Source organism: Clytia hemisphaerica, unplaced genomic scaffold (genome assembly GCF_902728285.1).
Source record: "Clytia hemisphaerica strain Z4C2 unplaced genomic scaffold, Clytia hemisphaerica genome assembly, whole genome shotgun sequence".
In the NCBI taxonomy this organism is placed as follows: Eukaryota; Metazoa; Cnidaria; class Hydrozoa; order Leptothecata; family Clytiidae; genus Clytia; species Clytia hemisphaerica.
Window position 1 is genome coordinate 339,260 of NW_027104441.1, and position 18,770 is coordinate 358,029.

At 35.7% G+C, this 18,770-nt stretch overlaps 1 protein-coding gene across 2 annotated transcripts; it reads left to right on the plus strand.

Moving 5' to 3' along the window:
- Positions 1-4,808: 4,808 nt before the first annotated feature.
- On the plus strand, positions 4,809-17,545 carry LOC136820970 (uncharacterized). 2 transcript variants are annotated; one of them, XM_067077202.1, is made up of 8 exons: positions 4,836-5,800; positions 6,582-6,612; positions 7,845-8,134; positions 9,999-12,792; positions 13,369-13,407; positions 13,574-13,795; positions 14,909-15,112; positions 15,927-17,545. In XM_067077202.1, the coding sequence occupies exons 1-8, from the start codon at positions 4,888-4,890 to the stop codon at positions 17,356-17,358; spliced, it is 5,925 nt and encodes a 1,974-aa protein (XP_066933303.1). In that variant the 5' UTR covers positions 4,836-4,887; the 3' UTR covers positions 17,359-17,545. The 2 variants fall into 2 exon arrangements, with proteins under 2 accessions (XP_066933304.1, XP_066933303.1); XM_067077203.1 differs by lacking the exon at positions 6,582-6,612 and having other exon boundaries at positions 4,809-5,834.
- Positions 17,546-18,770: the final 1,225 nt, after the last annotated feature.

Below are 18,770 nucleotides of genomic sequence, written 5' to 3' on the forward strand. Positions count from 1 at the left end.
ATGTTGTTTTTTCTGAAAGCTTAATTTCCTAGTGTGACTAACTGTCAGAAGATGCTTTTTTCGATATGAGGATTCCTATTTCCTTAAAATCGCGATCCCCCATGGTTGCGAAATGGTAGCTATGGGGTAATTCCTTTGTTCTTTGGCTATTTTCTTTTGTTCTATACCTGACGTAAAAACGCTTCACAAATCGAAGTACTTCCACTAATTGAATGATAATGATAGAAAGATGATAAACCAAAAGACTAGTTGAAAAAGTTTGGTATAGCTATATAAAAGTTGTTTGTTTCACTGGAGGAAAACCCTGGTCATGGCATGGAGGAAACAGGAGTTTTTGCCTAATTAGGAAAGTATTTTAGGACTCTCCTGGCTTTCCTGATTAAGAAAGGCTTATTAATTAGGTAGGAACATTTGGCAAGTTCCTGTACACGGCCGCAATCAAAAAGATAATAACAACTTGACTTACTTGGAGACAAACTCTTTCCACTTTTCTCTGTCACGGGCACGGCACTCAGCAGTAAGAAGTGAGATCCCTGTGTCTTCTCGGATTAGATCGCTCCATCTTTTTGGGGGACGTCCACGGGGTCTTTTTGCCTTAAAATCACGCTTATAAGCCTTGTGCACATAGTTGATATTGGGGTCTCTTTTTGCGATGTGACCAAACCAGTTCATTCTCCTCCTTTTGATCATATCAAGGATCCATCTTGACACCAAGAGTACGCTCTAAATCTACTATTTTTGTTCTGTCAATTCTGCGTTTGCCAGCCATGATTCTGAGGCAGTCGTTTTGGAAGACTGCAAGTTTTGACATATCTTTTTTCTTTAAAGACCAAGTTTCGCAAGCATATATTGCTATTGGTATGATGAGTGTGTAGAAGAGTCTCGATTTGATTCGTAGAGATTGGTCGTTTCTTGACCATACATTTTTCTTTAGTTTACCAAAGGCAGTTGAGGCTAGGGCTATTCTTCTTAACACATCATCGCTGACTTCAGGCACAACAGATCCGAGAAAGATGAATTTGGCAACATGTTCAACTTCTTCTCCATCAATGAGTCAGTCTCATTTGATAGCAATTTGCATTTTTCGACGTTGACTTTTAGGCCCCATTTTTTACAGGCAGAATCAAGCTCATTTGTAGAATGTTTTAAGTTTATCAAATATCATAGCGATGAGGGTAGTGTCATCTGCATATCCTACATCAGTTGATAGCGTATCATCAAATTATAGGTCACCTAGAAGGCCCTTCACTTCATCCATAACATATTCATTGAAGAGCGTGGGAGACATTATGTACAGTTTTGGTGGACACCAACGTTGACTGAAAACCGCTCAGTTAATTTCCCATCAACTTGAATAGCACATTCAGTTCGGTCATACATATTCTCTATGATGCTCACAATATTTTGATCGACGTCAATTGATCTTAACATTTTCCATTAACAAGTGCTTTTCTCTAGACTGTGTCGAAAGCAGATTTGAAGTCTATGAAGTGAAAATTTAAAGGAATGTTTCTTTCTTTGGCTTTTTCAATCAACTGCCTAACAATGAAAATTGCATCTATAGTACCACGCCCTGAGCGGAAACCATATTGAGTTTCTCTGAGTCGGTTATCTATACTCTCCTGTATTCTCTTGAGTAGGATTGTGAGAAAAACTTTCCCGGGGATTGAGAGTAATGCAATAGCTCTGTAGTTTTTCCTTAATAGTTTGTCTCCTTTTTTGAAGACAGACGTTACAATCATTTTTTGTGAAATGACTGGGTGTCTTTTTGTTTGCTTGAATATCTTATTGAAAATTTTCCTCAGCATTGCAACCATACTGTCACCTCCAGCACGGAGCACTTCAGTGGTGATTTGGTCAACACCTGGTTTTTTTTTTATTTTTCATTCTCTTGAGGGCGTTTACAATTTCGTCCGTATGGATGGGCTCAATTTGTGTAAAAATTTGTCCATCGATATTTATTGAATCCATAGCAGAATCATCACGTGGAAAGGATGTATTTAAGTGACATTGAAAGTGTTCTTTCCATAGTTTCAGAACAGTATCGGGATCGATCTGTTTAGCTCCGTTTGCGTCCTTGACTATGTTAAGTGATTTTTGGGTAGTCCTTCTAGTTCTCTAACAGTTTTGAAGAGGTTGTGACTGTCGTTCCTTCTGAAATCATCCTCAAGTTTGTTAATTTTGGCGTTGAGGTTATCAGCTTTTAACTTTTTGACCGCTGCTTTGACTTTCTTATTTAGGCCAGAATAGCTTTGTTTTACAGTATTTGAGTTGGGTTCCTTTAAGAAATCAAGTCGAGCTTTTCTTCTCTGTTCGCACAGAGCAGTAAGTTCAAGGGGCATGTTTTCAACAGCACGGGATTGTTTACTGCACGTCCAACAATTTCATTGGTAATTTCATTTGTTACAATTTGTGAATGATTTGTAGAGTTGATCAATAACAGGATCGGTTTCCATTAATGGCTGAAATCTCCCTCCAATATGGATTTCGAAGTCGTTTCTGATTAACTCGTTTGATAATTTTATCAATATCGAATTTGAAACTTTTCTTTGTGTTCCTTTTGACTTTTGGCATTTCTTTTAGCAGGATTTTGCACAGTAAAAGTGAGTGGTCTGAACCAATGTCAGCTAAATTGAAAACTCTGCATGCGGTGGAGTGCATGACCTAACTCGCGCAGCAACTCAAGCCTCGAAGCAGCGGGCGCCTCTGTCTTTCTGCAACTTTTTTCACCATTTTAGATGGCCTTAACAATAGATCCAAAAGGGTGCCATAATCATGGAAGATAATTTGTTTTGGTCTCTGGCTTTGAGAAGTTGCAATGTTTTTGGTTGTTTTCGAAACAAAATGGTAAGAAACTTAAGTTTACAAGTGTCATTTGGTTTTTGCTGGCTTTTAAAATGGCAGGATTCTGGATGGTTTCCCTAACTAAAAGTGCTCAAAAAAGTTACCCTTTCTCCTAATCACTTCATAATCGCAAGTTCTAACCATGACCATTAGTTTTAGTAAGTCCAAATTGATCTACTGTATGTGCAAAAAAATATGATCTCTCATGGGCGGAGCGTTGAGATATACCCCATGGAACGAATAACTTTAGTCGTTAAGAAATTTCAAAGCCTTGAAGCCCGGACACATTGAAATTTTGTTTCTGCATCATGTAGAAAGGGTTTTATTGGGTGTTTCCTTTCCTCATTAGGAAAATTGTAAAATACTTTCCTAATTAGTCAAAAACTCCTGACTGGTAGTAATAAAAGTAATAACCAGAAGGTGTCAATCGAACAACCAGGAACAACTTAAAACAAAAATTGCAATTGAGCCAATCAAACGTAATCGAACGCGATCGAATAATTGCTATGTGATTGTCGAACTCAATCGAACAACCGATTCATGTGTAATATTCGATTGCGTTTGATTATTGCGTTCGAATAAATTTCGATTGGTTCGATTGACAATCAAATACGTTCGATTGATTCGATTGATCGTCAAATACATTTGATTGATTCGATTGATCGTCAAATACATTTGATTGATTCGTTTGATCGTCAAATACATTTGATTGATTCGATTGATCGTCACATACGTTCGATTGATTGATTCGATTGATCGTCACATACGTTCGATTGATTGATTCGATTGATCGTCAATTACGTTCGATTTTGGATTGATTGTCGATACTTTTCGATTGAATTTTAGCTTTGATTGTGTTCGATCTGCTTCACGGGAAAAGTTCTCTTGTCTATTAGCCTGTAGTGTACCAAACTCTTCTTTGCTGACCGAATAGATAACGCAAAGTTTGGAATTAAAGTTTTTTCAAAATATAAAAAAACACCGTGGGCGGGGTGGTTGCCTATGCGCCTTTCCTGATTTTCCTAGTACTTCTCAGGCTGCATGCGGGGTAAACTTTTTAAATCTTGATAAACACGGATTCAAATTACATGAAATAATATAATAAAAACATTTTTGCATAATCATTTTTTTCAAATTTTGCTGAAGTCAGCAGAAATCATCAAAATACGAAAATTTGCAATAAAGTGCAGACATCAGCAAAATTTCAAAAAAAAATTCAAATGATTCTTTTGATTATGTCCAGCTTTGGTCCAAGTTTCATGTTCATACCATTAGACAAACTGGAGTTATTTAAAAAACAAGTTTTGCTGACGTCAGCATTTTTTGGTTTTCGCGGTTTTTCGCAAAATTGGCAAAACATAAATTTAAGTAACAACGATTTTCATGTTCTACATCGTAATGCGCTTCTTTAAAGGTATAATTTTCTATGCTAGGAGGGGTGATGATGGGTCCGAAGAATTAACGAAAATTTGGGCACGCATTAATTTACCCGAGGCTGAAATTCTATTGTAATGTCACGTGACTTAGGTAGGATTTCCTACCTAACCTCGGCACACTTTTCAGTAAAAGCACTCCATCTGGCCCTTCGGGCTTTATAAATCCATGGGGGCCAGACTCGATTTTTAAATGACGGCATGTGCCACCAAAAAGTTGGCTTTCAAAATCGGACCCTTATAGTGCAGATTTTTATGTAATCAGACTTGCGATTGAGCCCCCAAACACACCCTTACAGTGTATCCAGCTAATAGAAAACCCTGGTACAGTGCACTCTATCAAAAGTACACCCTTACACAGTGCATTTTGAGGGTATCGAAAAACCTAACCTTAAGGGTGGCACATGCCGTAGGTTGGACTATATGAGTGCCCCCCTCCCTCCGAATTTTTGTCCAATAGTCAAGGTGTCAGAATTTGAAGTTACATTTCCCTTTGGACGTGAAAATTTCCATAGAAGAAATAATTCATCTAGATTTTGTACATCTAATTTCAGGTAGCAATAACAAACAGTACAAGCATATTATCTATGACAATGAAACTTATGAAATAATGGATGGGAAACAATTGCTTAATCTGGTATGGAAGATTACTGCTGAACTACAACCATTGTGTTCATTGTTGGTTGAAGCTTTTGCATCATACCACAATAATGACCCCACATTATCACCTTCACAAGCCTTCGCTAAAAGGATGAAAGACACATTCAATGGTCAGAAAAAGAAACTATATTCATTGACGACGAACAAGTTTTTTGACAATAACAATCCTAACAAAGATAATTTGAAAAAGGATATTGAATTTAATAGTCTGGATATCCAGGTATTGTTGAAGCTATTGATTGAAACTGATTTTCTTTTTGAAAGAAACAAAGGGACATGTGGTGTGCACCATACTGCTAAATGTTGTGACTCTTGTAAACATCAAGGGAACTACAGATGCTCATCGTGTAAATGCGACAAGGCAGACTGCGGTAAACTATGCTGCAAATTATGTGGGAAATGCGTCAAATGCAGCCGTGATAAATTTGAAATATTCAAAGACTTTTATTTGAGTGGCAAGAATTGTGATATTATTACAATGGAAAATTCGAGTCTTTGTTATATGGCTAATCTAAAAGCAAGCCTTCAAATTATGTTGAAATGGCGAAATTTAGTCCACGTAACTACCAAAGAATGTGAACTCTTTGTTTGCAATCGCAGCAAATCTCTTGGTAATGATTTTAAAGACATCAATGGTGGACAAGATGAGCTGTCTAAGATTATACATATGGCAATCAAAACAGTCATTAAACTTTTATCCGACCCAAATTATTTTGACGGGAAAGTTGACTTTCGCAAAAAGGTGAAAGAAATTGAAAACGAATTTGATGAAATTTTTGATAGGTATTCGAAATTAATCCCTATCGAAGAATCAAACAGCAAAATGACTCAAAAACTTGCACAATTTATGGATTTCATAAGTGGTAAGAAAAAATAACTTTTATTAATCACCATTAGGTGTTCCTGTATTAAGGCTACTAAGGAGAGGAAATTTAGTTTAAAAAGATCGAGTGACAAAAATCTTTTTTAAATTGAGTATTCAATACACCTTTTCGACTACTGTAGCCGCGTGGTCAGGCGCGTGCTACCTAATTATTTAATTATCCCACTAAACTCGATCCAATCCTTTTTTGACACATTTTTCTATTGTCTATAGGTGTGAAAAAAGGACTGGGACGGTTTTAGTGGGATAAAGCGGACAAAAAAATGCCCCCGCGGTAATTGGCGGCTACGGTCGAAAAGGTTTATAAGACCTCTTGATTTCGTAACTCTTTTCCTTGAAAGTTTCTAAACCACCTCTATAAGCAGATATTATAAGCTTAACGGTTATAAGCACTCCCATGCTCAATTTTGTAAAAAATAAACCTAAAGCTAAAAAAGATTTGTGCAGCTTTTCTAAAACGCTGACCTTTTTTAGGGTTACTTTTGAAGCTGTTTGGGCTTTCTTAGACCAAAGGTTTTAGCCTGCGGCGCCAAATTACAAAGAACATTTTCATGAACCTAATAAAAGTCAACAAAGCATTTAAGTTAAGCATAATAATAAATAAGCATAAATTGATGCTGAAAATGAGATTTTGATATAAACATATTGAGCCTCGACCTGATTTTTCCGTATACTTGTAGAAAGCGTGTACTTTGTTTAATACTACCCTATCAATCTTTGTTGAACTAATAATATATATATCTAAATCTTTTTTTTTCTAGTTGATAAGAAGGAAGAACCATTTATCAAAAGGTATTTTTCCACAAGAAAATTGTTTTATTTTGATACAAAATCTCAGGTGTTGTCCTTGACTTGAAAGACAAGAATTGTTGTTTTTCTTGCAACTTAATTTGCGTTTTTTTGCGTTTTTAGGCAAAATTGTAAGCCCTGAAAATTGATTTTTGGGGGGTCTTCAAAATCAAAAAATACCTATACCACGTGATAGAGCTCTTCAAACTGAGCAAAAAAATGTATTATCAAAGTCTCAACTTTTTTAGATCAAAAGTTATAGACGATTTTATGGTCAAAAATTGATTGAAAACAGGGAAAAATTCCCCACAATCTGCATAATTTATGCAAAATTATAGCACTTTTTTACCACAAAAACGCCCACAACTCTTGATCTAGAAAAGTTGAGACTTTGATATAATACATTTTTTTGCTCAGTTTGAAGAGCTCTATCACGTGGTATAGGTTTTTTTGATTTTGAAGACCCCCCCCCAAAAATCATGAATTTTCAGGGCTTACAATTTTGCCTAAAAACGCAAAAAATCGCAAATTACGTAAAAACTGCGGGTTTTCAAGCATTCAAATTCCGAATCAGCACCCTGAAATTGACCAAGAAAGATATCAAAAGTTTATTCACCGACATTTTGAAAAAAAGTGAAACGTTTTGAGGTACCTGGCCATGGTCTAATTATAAAGTTTTTATCCCTTTTTTTCGGAATTCATACATGAAAAATCAAATTTGATGAAAAATTAGTGAAAACGAGGAAAATACCAAAAAAATTGATATCGGAATTGGAAGTATTTTTTACGGAATTTCTGAAATTTTGGCAAAATTTTCGGTATTTCGGAAATCGCAAACCCCGTACGCCCCCCCCCCCCCCATCCAAGGGGTCAACTGATGCTTGTCCAGAGGGCTAGACCTGCTGTCCGGGGGGTCAAAAGTCACAATGTCCCGGCTGTAAATTTTCAAGAAATGTTATATCCTCCACCCCCCCCCCCATATTCAATTTTTTTCTGGAAAATCCCAATCCAACCATCTCAAAAGATAAATTATGTGACTCATTGTTTTTTTGTTTTTTTTTATATTCCAAGGGAGGAAAATAGAGGGAACATTCAAAAATGCCCTCAATATTTCTTGCTGCGGTGACCATTGATCAAAAAAGATTTGAGAAAATAAAAACTATGCCACTCCTAATTGCAGGTGCGAAATCATATAAAATAGTTTTAACTAACGTTTTTTTCAAATTTTTATACAGATGTTTGACCCTGAAACAAATATCTACAGGAAAGTGTGTGATAAGCACTTCAGATAAAATCGAACAGCAACGTTTTAATTTGATGGCTCAATGTCCTGACAAAGAAGAGTTGACTTTAAAACTTGTCGATGATGGAGTCAAAAAGATTGGGAACTATCGACTGGTGGTGCAAGATCAACAAACATATTTAGTTTTAACCGGGATACATCTCAGAACTGGATACCAGTATCGCTTTGTTCTATCTCAAAATTCCAATGCTGTCTTCCATTCACCAGATTTTGATCCTAAGGGTTTGTATTCATCTCCATTTCTATATTGTACTCTCAAGTGCAGTCAAGTGTCCAATAAACAGGGGGAGGGTGGTATATTAGTGGTCAAAGCACTTGTTATACATTTTTGGAAAGCTAAGGGGTAGGAGAATCAAAATTACTTAGGTTCCATTTTTTTTTTTGGACACTTTGCACACCAAAGTGTGCTTGAGAAAACGGAGACCTGTTGTATATTTTTGGAAAGCTCTCAAAAAATTAAGATTGGAGATATATTAGAGATATATTGCGAGTAGAGGTGTTTTCAGTACCTAACTCGAGATATTGAGCTTCAAAAAGGGCAAAAACTGGACAAAACAGCTGTTTCTGGCTTAAAACACTGTTTTTAAGGGTTAATATCTCGAGTTAGTACAGAAATCACCTATACTTGCAATACAATATATCTCTAATCTTAATTTTTTTTTGAGAGCTTTCCAAAAATATACAACATTTTCGTCCAAAACTAAAAAGCTAAATCTAATTTATAACACAGAGACACCTTCTAAAATCTATTAAGCTGTCCATTTCATGGGCATTTTGATGCAAATTAATGTTGGTTCAGATCGAAAAATTTAAGTTACATCGGTAGCCAGTTTCTGGCAATTATGACCACTCGGAAACAGATTTGCACTTTTAAAAAAGCAGAAAGGTGCCATAGATATGAAATTCTACAGCATTGATATTCATTACACTGAACTGGCTTGTTTATTTGCCATAATTGGCTAAAAATGTAACAAATCAAGCTGTTTTCTACTATTTTGTTACAAATTTAGTCAATTTTGGCAGATTGATTGAAATATTTGTACAAATTATATTAGCTGCAGAAATGTACTATTGTTTTTACATCAATTTCTCTGCATGTCAAATATCTAGTTCATATAGAAATAACAAAAAATACTGCATTGTCATTTAGCTACCCTAAAAGGGGTACTTTTTTTTCTCCTCATAAAGAATGTTACAGCATTAGCCAAATTTCCTTCTCAATGCATGAAAGATTCAAAGTAATGTCACTTTAGAGACTAAAGCTAAGGTATGAATAAATTTATATTTAAAAATTCATTATTTACTTTTTAAGAACAAATTTTGGCTATAAAAGAAACCTCCTTTCTGATCTTTGCACCTTGTTACACTGTTAGCCAATCAATATTTTAATAATTTTTTTTCAATGAAAGCATTCTTATTAGTCTAACAAATCCTATATGTTACTTGTTTTGCTAGTTTTATGGATGGATAAGCTGATCTAGGAATCGTTAAGCTAAAATTTTCATTAATTTTTGACCCTATGATTTTTGCCTGAGGCCCCTTATCTTTCCAAAAATGTATAACAAGTACTTTGACCAAAACAATCGAGCGATTTTACAAAATGCCCTCTACTATAATGAACGGAAGGAATTAATCGCCATGGGAAGTTTTATCTATAAATTCTCCCAAAATAAGGCTATTTTTGGATGACGTCATTAATTTCTTTTTCTTCTTTGAAGTTTGTGTCATGATGGAGAACATCCGTACCAAATTTCACGGCCATAACATAGCTCATCTAGATAAAAAATAATCGAGGGTGGTTAGATTCTACCCACTTTCCCTACCTGGGGCTACAAAAATCGAAAAAGTTCGGGTTTGATAGGGTTAATAATGGATTTTAAACGAAAACATATTCAATGTGTAACCAGAAATCATTCGGTGAAAAGTTTTTCATTGGCAAAAATAATCGTCAAGCATGTTGTACCTCTAAATATCCCAAAAAAGGTAATTATAGAACCAGCCTATTTAGTGCAAAATAAGGGGCACTTCTTTTGTCAGCTCAAAAATTGTTAGATAGTAAATAAGAAATCTACATTTTACATTTTAGAAACTTCTGGAGAGGTGTTTCCTACTCCATGCAGCAATTTTGTCATCGCCCACAACACTGGTCATCCATCCTCCTTCCACCAGTACGACACACCACAAAACAAGCCTAAATTCAAACCACTCAATCTCATTCAAGGTGCTAAGATATACATACCAACAGCACAAAGGTTTCACGAAATTGCGTTAGAATACAAACAAAATAACAGTGGATATGATGATTGCTTCCCACCACAGTATTTACTCAAACAAGAGACGATCAAAACATTGACCGGCTATTTATCAGAATCAAAGAAAAACCTAAAAATGCTTGTTGGCTATAACCATATGCACCATTTGAAGACTTTTGGATATACATATAAAGATCTAGAAGGTTTTGATCACCACGATGCTCATGATGACACGATCGTGGTTTTGGATGATAACCAAAAGATGATTTACTACATAAGAGTGTTGATAGATCAAGCTCCGTCGATAGATGACTATTACAAAGAAATAGCCAGATGCGACGACTTTGTCAAGTCACTCTTCATGTTACATGGAGAAAGACTAACAGACCATTCTATAGGCGTCTGTTCGTTGCTCGCTTTACCAATGGTCCAGCTCAAAGACTGCGATCGTAGCCTCTTATCCGTATCAGAAAACTCGAAAGAATGCTGTATTCTTTTCAAAGAGCATCTTGAAAGTAAAGACAGTTTGAAGAAAGAGTTGGATCAATATCTTCACCGTATTCATACGATTCGAAAAACATCAAAACTCTTAGCAGATGGAAATCACTTTGAGAAAATTATTGCTGAAAGTATGGCCACAATGTCTTTACAACAAGCATTCTTACCAAGACTGACTATGGATACACAGGCACAAATATTATCTCTTTTCTTGAACGGCGAACAGTACGAGGCTATCAATCATCCAAATAACAAACGCATCATCAGGGGTCCCTTTGGAAGTGGTAAATCACTGGTCCTAGAAAAGATAGCGGAGAAATTATTCGGTTCAATGCAAGACGGCATCATCTATTACATATGTTATGACCCCTACAGCTTACTAGATGCCAGAATGGAGGAGATTTTCAAAGAGGTGACGGATAAACACCAAGATCCTGGAAATGTTAAGTTTGTCACCTCGACTGTGTATCAGTTATTGAAAGATGCTGGTGAAACAGAACCCATCAATGATCTTGTCAAAGTGATGAAACACTGTCTCCAAGACGCCAATGGTCAACAAGTTCATTTCCTCTTTGATGAAGTGGATACTTCGTATTTTAACAAAGAAAATGCTGATTCTTTGAAAAATTTCGTGGATGATGAAACATCTCTGGCAATGTCGACTATCATACTCGCGTTGCAATGTACTGAGAAGGAATTAATTGTGCATGATGGTAAAGGCTTAACTGTTGAACTGAAAAATTACTGCAATGATCGGATCAATTTGACTGGGTTGAAATTGTTACGGCCGTTAACAAAGAGTATGAGAATGGTAAAGAATTTATACAAACTTAAAGAAGTTGCCGAAGACAAGGCTGGTCAAGAATCAGTTGTGACAGCTCTGAAGAAAAATGAGACTCCAAGGAAACCATCAACTCCAGATAACACCATCAATAAGAAAACTAAAGCAGCCAGTCAACCCAAACGCTCGATTCAGTCCACGACACTAACTACCCCACCAAGAAATTCCACTACATCTCCCAAAAGGATGGATCCACCTAGCCCATCATTTAATAATATCGTTGCACCCGAAGTTGTTAGAACAGCACGTGTGAAACCCAAGCTTGAACCAGTGCAGATAAAGCCTGTGAATGAAGAAGAAGAACAGAAGAAATTGATTAGTCCAGAAAAAGAAAAGATACCAACACAGCCAAGGCCGTCTCCGAAAAAGGATCCAGTGGTTGAGCTCGACGGTAAAGAGGAGGTGAACAAGATTAATGAAAACAATGCGACAATGTCTTCAACTATGAATTTGAGCCCCACAAAGATCTCTGTTGATCAGTTAGCAATGTACTCTACCGAACCGTTCACTCAAGATGAAAGTAAATCAATGGGAGGAAAATTTGAGCATAATTTCAAATTCCACCACAGCAAAGTTGGCGTTTCAATACCCGGAAAGAAAGCTTCTATCGTATACTTGAACAAGTCTTTCGAGATGTCATCTTTAGAAGGGGCGATGGTGCTACAGGAAATTTTGTCTTCTGAGATTCTTTTCCAACGCGATGTTAAATCCACTATCATTTGCAGTAATCAGGAAGAGTTGGACGCAGTTATGTTTGTGATCAAAAAGGTTTTCGATGAAGAGAGTTACTGTCAATATACTCCTTTAATATCAAAGGACATCCCGACACGAAAACAGAAAAGAGATGCTTGGTTAAAATGCAACAGTCCCTCTCATAAGATTTTGGTTACCGATTTCCAAAGTTTCAGAGGATGCGAAGCAGAACATTGTGTTACTTTCTTAAAAGCAAACGATGCGAATTACATTCCACACATACTTGTTGAAGTTTTTGCCAGGGCTATTGCGCACCTTTTAGTCCTTGTCATACCTCCACCATCAACGGATAATGGCAACGGTCGTTTCCAGGAAGTACTCAAAGCTTGGAGAGATGAGGAATTAGCAGACGTTTTTGGATTCAATTCTAAAGACACTGAAACTGGTTTTGAGTTGACACTTAAATCTGTGTCTGGAGCTGACGGTAGCAAAGTAATTGATAGCAAACAAATCAATATTGAAAGATCATCCCAAGAAGAATTTGATGTCTTTAAGAAAAGAACCAATAAGGATCATGCAATAAACGAATGTTTAAGGTATGAGTACTATTTTTATTTACAGCCATTTCTTTACTTATCTCATCAAAGTGAAAATTCACGGGAGCAAATTTGAGATTGACTGCAAGGATTTTCACTAGTTTTTGTGAAACATAGGGTGAAACGTGACTGACTTCACACCCATAAACCTAAAAGGTACCCCAAAAACCTTTTGCGAATTTGTCGGTAGTTTTGAAAATCACGAAATTTTCTTCCCGTGAAAGCTTCAAAGTTCTTGAAAAAACGTTCGATAAACGCTCAATAAAGTTATCCATTTTCACTTCCTTTTTATTTACCCACTTTCAGATTTTCGAAGCTTAAAAGAGGTCCTATGCGGCTTGCGTGATGGCGTAATTTGGGCTGTATTTCACCTTTTTTTTTGCGGGATGAACAGAGATTTTCGCGATGTTTTTATGAGGAGTTCTGCTTTCTGGGGTCGGGGAGGGGTTATAAAATCATGAGCTAATTGCTTTGGCTATAAACAGTGACAATTTTCATATATGCTTGAATTCTCCCGAGGCCTTTTAAAAGTAATAATTATAACTCAACAAGAGATGTTATTTTTCTTTAATTTAGATTGTTCAACGAAAATCTCGCGGTGCATGCGCCGGACATGTGAGTTATTATGTCTCATTTCAAACAAAACAGAAATTCTCTTTTCAGTCTCTTCTAGTAGACACTTTGGTTGAGGAAATTGAAATTCTGTGAGGTCCAAATTTTAATGCAATGAAGTCACTTGAGAGTATTTATTAATGTATAGAGGGCCACTTTCTTTTTATAGCTTAAGCCTTTCACTCAAGAAATTGACAAATGACGCAATGTCTTTGGATCAGTTAGATCTTGTGGAACAAAAACATTTTGGTTTTTTGATTGGTCATGGAGGTGCTGTCATCAAATCGTTGAAAAGAGATCTTGATGTGGATATTGAAATTGAACATGTTGAAAGATCCTTTAAGATACGAGGTTCATTCGAAAAGAAAGTGAATGCTGTTAAAGTGATCAAGTGGGTTATTTTATCTTTTCGCTCAGTTATAGCCATTTTTCATGACATGTTATTAAGAATGTCCTGTCTAGTTTGGTTTTGTCCCGAAGATCAGCCAATTTTTCCACTCAAAGGTTTTATTTTTACATAAGTGTTCCCGTTTCATATCAGACACATATTTCATCCCGTATCTCATATCAAGATGGTGTCTCCCTATTGTTATAAAGTGTTGAATAAACGAAAAATTGTTTTTGTTTTCCTCAATCTTGCTCCACATCCGTGTCAATTTAATGTAAAAAAGCTTGCAAATTAAAATTGATGAATAAGCAAACTATATCACTCTTATTTAAAAAACAAAACCTTTAAATGTTGTTGCCGAAATGACAACGAATACATTCATACCGCACTCAATCTTTTGGTGTACCCAAATACAAATTCGACATCAAAACGGTCCACCTTTTCTTTTAGAATCCTGTTGTTACTTGTTTAATGAAGTGATCAAGGGTCTAAACTCCCCGGGGGTACTAGAGTTGGCAGATGAGGGGTATGTGCGGATGAGACCTCAGAAAACCGACCCTGAGAGAGACTGATTTTTGCTAAAAAAGTGACCCTTTGAGAGACTTTTTTGAAAAATTGTCTTCGATTTTTGAAAATTTCCCTACCCTTAGAGAGACTTTTTTTTTAATTTTTCACTCTAAATAAAATAAATTCCTAAAAATCGTGAATTTTCCGACCCTCAGAGAGACTGATTTAATTTTTTCTGATTTTTGCGACCCTTAGAGAGACTTTGAAAGGTGAAAAAACCGACCCTTACCGTCCGCACATACCCAACACCAATTTTTGCCTTAAGTACACCCCCTCCGGGGTAAACTCTCAACTTTCTTGTCTTAAGTTTATTTCGTTTCACAATTATTTTGATGAATTCAGGCATTCGGAGTCTCCACACTTCGAACCCGCACGGGGAACTCCAATTTGTTTGAGTTATGGAAGTCTTCGAGACTTACGAGGGTTATGAGAGACTTAAGTGGAACTAGGAAACTTATATTTAGCTGGAATAGTTAAGGAGACATTCAAGTCACAAAGGTTCGAATCATTGAGACCCCACTTCATTTATTCTACATTTCTATGTTTTAGAAAAAAGTTGGATACGGAGTTCTGGGAGACATTGGACATACCATTTTCCCTACACAGAGACATTTTATCACAAAAGTATCATTGGGCACAGAAATTTCAAGTAAGAGTGGAGAAAACCAAAGATCGAAGGAAAATACAAATTCAAGGTGAAATCGGAAACGTGCGAAAGGTTTTGGAAGAAATTAATGAAATCTCAAATAGCAGGTAAAGTTCTACTTTTTTCCTATGGAGTGTTAACCCTCCGTGCATCATGAACGAAAATGTTCGATAATAGACGATATCGGCTTCACATGAAAACTCAGATTTGACCCCCGAGAATTCCCCACAATGCTTCTTGCAGAAAAAATTTCACCGTGAACTTTTTTCCGCGCAAAGCATTGTGGGCAATATTCGGAGGTCAAATCTGAGTTTTCACGTTAAGCCGATATCGTCTATTTTTGAAATCTTTATCATGTTAAATCTAATGACGTCGTCGTCGTCACGTGATGACGTTATCATTTTTGACCACCTTTTATGGTCATGTGTTTTACAGACCGACCAAATATTTTGGCAAGCGTAGTAAGGTATTGATGAGAAAAGCTTTCAACCAAAATTTCAGACCAGGCCAGACCATTGGTTATGCTGAAAGTAAGCATTTCATGTAAAATACGGACCGGTCTGTAAAATAACAACTCTGCATGTGCCAGAATTGAAGTTTTGTACACTGCCTTGGATGGTCAATAAGATATAATTGATGAAAAGTGCCGATACTACGAAGGGTTAATAAGGTACAGATTCTACGTCTGCTAGTTGTTTTCTTTGTAAAATGTTAAATTGTGAATCGGTTCGGTTTCTCCTTTGATATAAAAAGTAGCTCTGATTTAGAGAGATTTAACTTATTTTTTGAAAAAACTCAGGGTTAGTAGGTCATTTTTCAAGCGCAGTGTGCCTTATAATAATCCTAATGTATAGTGTCAGCTTTTTTGACGTTTTTGTATCTTATAGCATAATTTAAACCCATTTATCTTTTATATTTTAGTACTGGAGCCTTGAAGGCTTTAGATGTACCAAGCTGCCTTAGTCGTTATATCTACCAAAACAAACAAGAGTTCAAACCAATCTATATTGATTATACCAAGAAAGAAGAATCAATTAAAGTTATTGTAACCCAATTTGAAAAAGCTCAAAAGATAGCGAACGACTTGATCAAGAGAAAGCGTCCTGATGTCTCGAACATGGTTGAAACATGCCTCATGACGTATTCAGATCGCATACCAGCCCATAAAAACGCCTGGCATGCAATCAACGATAAACTTGAATATTTTGAAATCAAATATCAAGTACTTATCAGACTAGATTCGAAGACCAGATCAATCTTTGTCAAAGGTACAAAGAAACATGCAGATGACTTTTCAGCATTTCTCGCAGATAATCTAACACGTCTCATGGCTGACGCAGAAAGCAAAGATTATCGAAAATGTTACGTAATCGGTCTAAAGGCTGATCAGTATTTGTGGCTTGAGAAAAGTTCTTTTCCAGGCATTCGAAATATGTGTACCATTACCGGTTGCGATGGTTTTGAAGCGATAACATCATTTTATGAGATTCCTGACTTGAAAACTGATTTTGAAAAAGCTCTTGTATTACTGCAGAATATGAGTTCAGCATACGGTGAACTTTCTTTGAAGTTCCATTTAGGAAAAGCTTTGTTTAAACTTCCAGAAGGATCTTGCCAAGTTATCGATATTATCAAAGATGGATCTGAGGTTTTAGCCTATCGAAGACTTGAACGCGAAAAAGTCCCAGCTCTAGATCAATTTGATAATTACCACCGTTGGATTAAAGAAGATGAGTTTTGTCGATATGATTTCACTTTCCACACCTATAACCCACTTTCAACTTTCCGATACAAGATTTTCGTCAATTTAAATGGTCAATTCATCCCAAAAGAAGGCAGCTCGCAATTTGTTGATGATATTGATGTGGGTCCTGGCTATTTTTGCTGGCCAGAAAAATCGGTTGCACGCCTCGATATTGTCGACCCGAAAACAAGTCTCGATTTGAGGTTGAAAGTTAAAATGTATGAGTCAGACCCATTGTTCGAGCAAAGCATCAAAGAGCATTCTAATGCATTGAAGAATAATTTTTTCCACAATCTACGAATCAAACCTGGTACTTTAGACTTGGAAGAAATTCCTCAATTACCCGAAGGATATATTTTATCTTATTGTCGAAAGTCGATTACAAAAAAGTACATGATCTCTGGCACCGATATTAGATTGAAGATATCGGAGGAATCTGTTTTGCGCAATATCAACAGCAGTGACTTGACCAAAGATATTTCAGATATCTACATCGAAAATGTGAAATTGACAAAAGATTTAAATTCTTCATCTTGGTCTCCACAAAAAGTGGCAAATGAATTTGAAAATGTTTTTGATTTCGGTAAAGATCTTCTGAGACAATTATGAGTTTAATGCATGTATTTTTAATTTACATTTGGTTTATATAATTCACATTTTGATGCAAGCATTCACACATAGGATTTAACGTGAAAAGTGAAAACCCTTTTTTCTTTTTATTGACTAGGAAGAAATTCCTCAAGTACCCGAAGGATATATTTTAGTTTATTGTCAACATGAAAAATATGAGCAGTCTGATTGGCTAAAAACGCGTACATAAATACTGTATTTCATTTTGTACTGTACAAAATGCAAGAAAAGGGGTCTGGTAAGCGAGAGATCATTTTGCTGTACACTTTTATGCTCAGGAATGTTTTCTTTTCATTCATAATGCACATCAGGTTTCAAAAGAATTATGAATAGAATGTTTTGATCTTTTTAATGGCCATTCGATTTTTTTCGAATGTTTTTGTGTTGATTTCAAGGAGAGAGAAAAAAACAAAAAGTTAGAAGAGAAAAAAACAAAACATTAAAAAAGACAACACCGAGAGAGAGAAAAGTTTGTTGATATTTTTCAAGTTGACGATAAACCAGGATAACCCAGTTATCACACTTACTCGTTCAAACAATATGGGATATATTTTTCTCGTTCAGAGTTTTCTATTTTTTATAATATGACGAAAAATCTGAACTCGAAAAATATATCCCCATATTGTACTCTGTACCGTGTGATAACTATTACTTATTGTCGAAAGTCAATTACGAAACAATAATGATTTCTGGCACCGATATTAGTTAAAAGATATCGGAGGAATCTGTTTTGCGCAATATCAACAGCAGTGACTTGACCAAAGATAATTCAGATATCTACATCGAAAATGTGAAATTGACAAAAGATTTGAATTCTTCATCTTGGTCTCCACAAAAAGTGGCAAATGAATTTGAAGATGTTTTTGATTGCGGTAAAGATCTTTTAAGCAAATTATGTGTTTAGTTAATCTTATTTTTTTATATTCATAGAAATTGTATATATATGATCACAATTTATGCAGGCAATCACTCGCACAAGAGATTTTACGTTAGTTATGTAAAAGTCTGTGTAAAAACCCTGGTTTAAAATTTTTTCTTTTGAAATGCCACGTTTTAAGAGTCTACAAATCCTTACAGAAGAAATGTTTACAGAAATGTTCTCGAGTTTTTGGCCTCAAAGCCTTATGTTTATGCCGTGTTGTAATATAAAAACATGCATTTATCACCAGATATGATTTTGATTCTTCTTTCAGGGTGTTCCTTTTCAAAAGGTGAACGTTTTTGCGCTTAAAATTCAACATTTTTAGTTATAGATCTTGAATTCTTAACTATTACTTCTTAAAATAACTAACTTGAAATCTTATCATTTTTGAATACTTTTGAAATTTTAATTTTTTAGATTTTTTAGTTTCAGATTTCTATTTCGTTGTGATCCTCTTGAAATTCTCAAT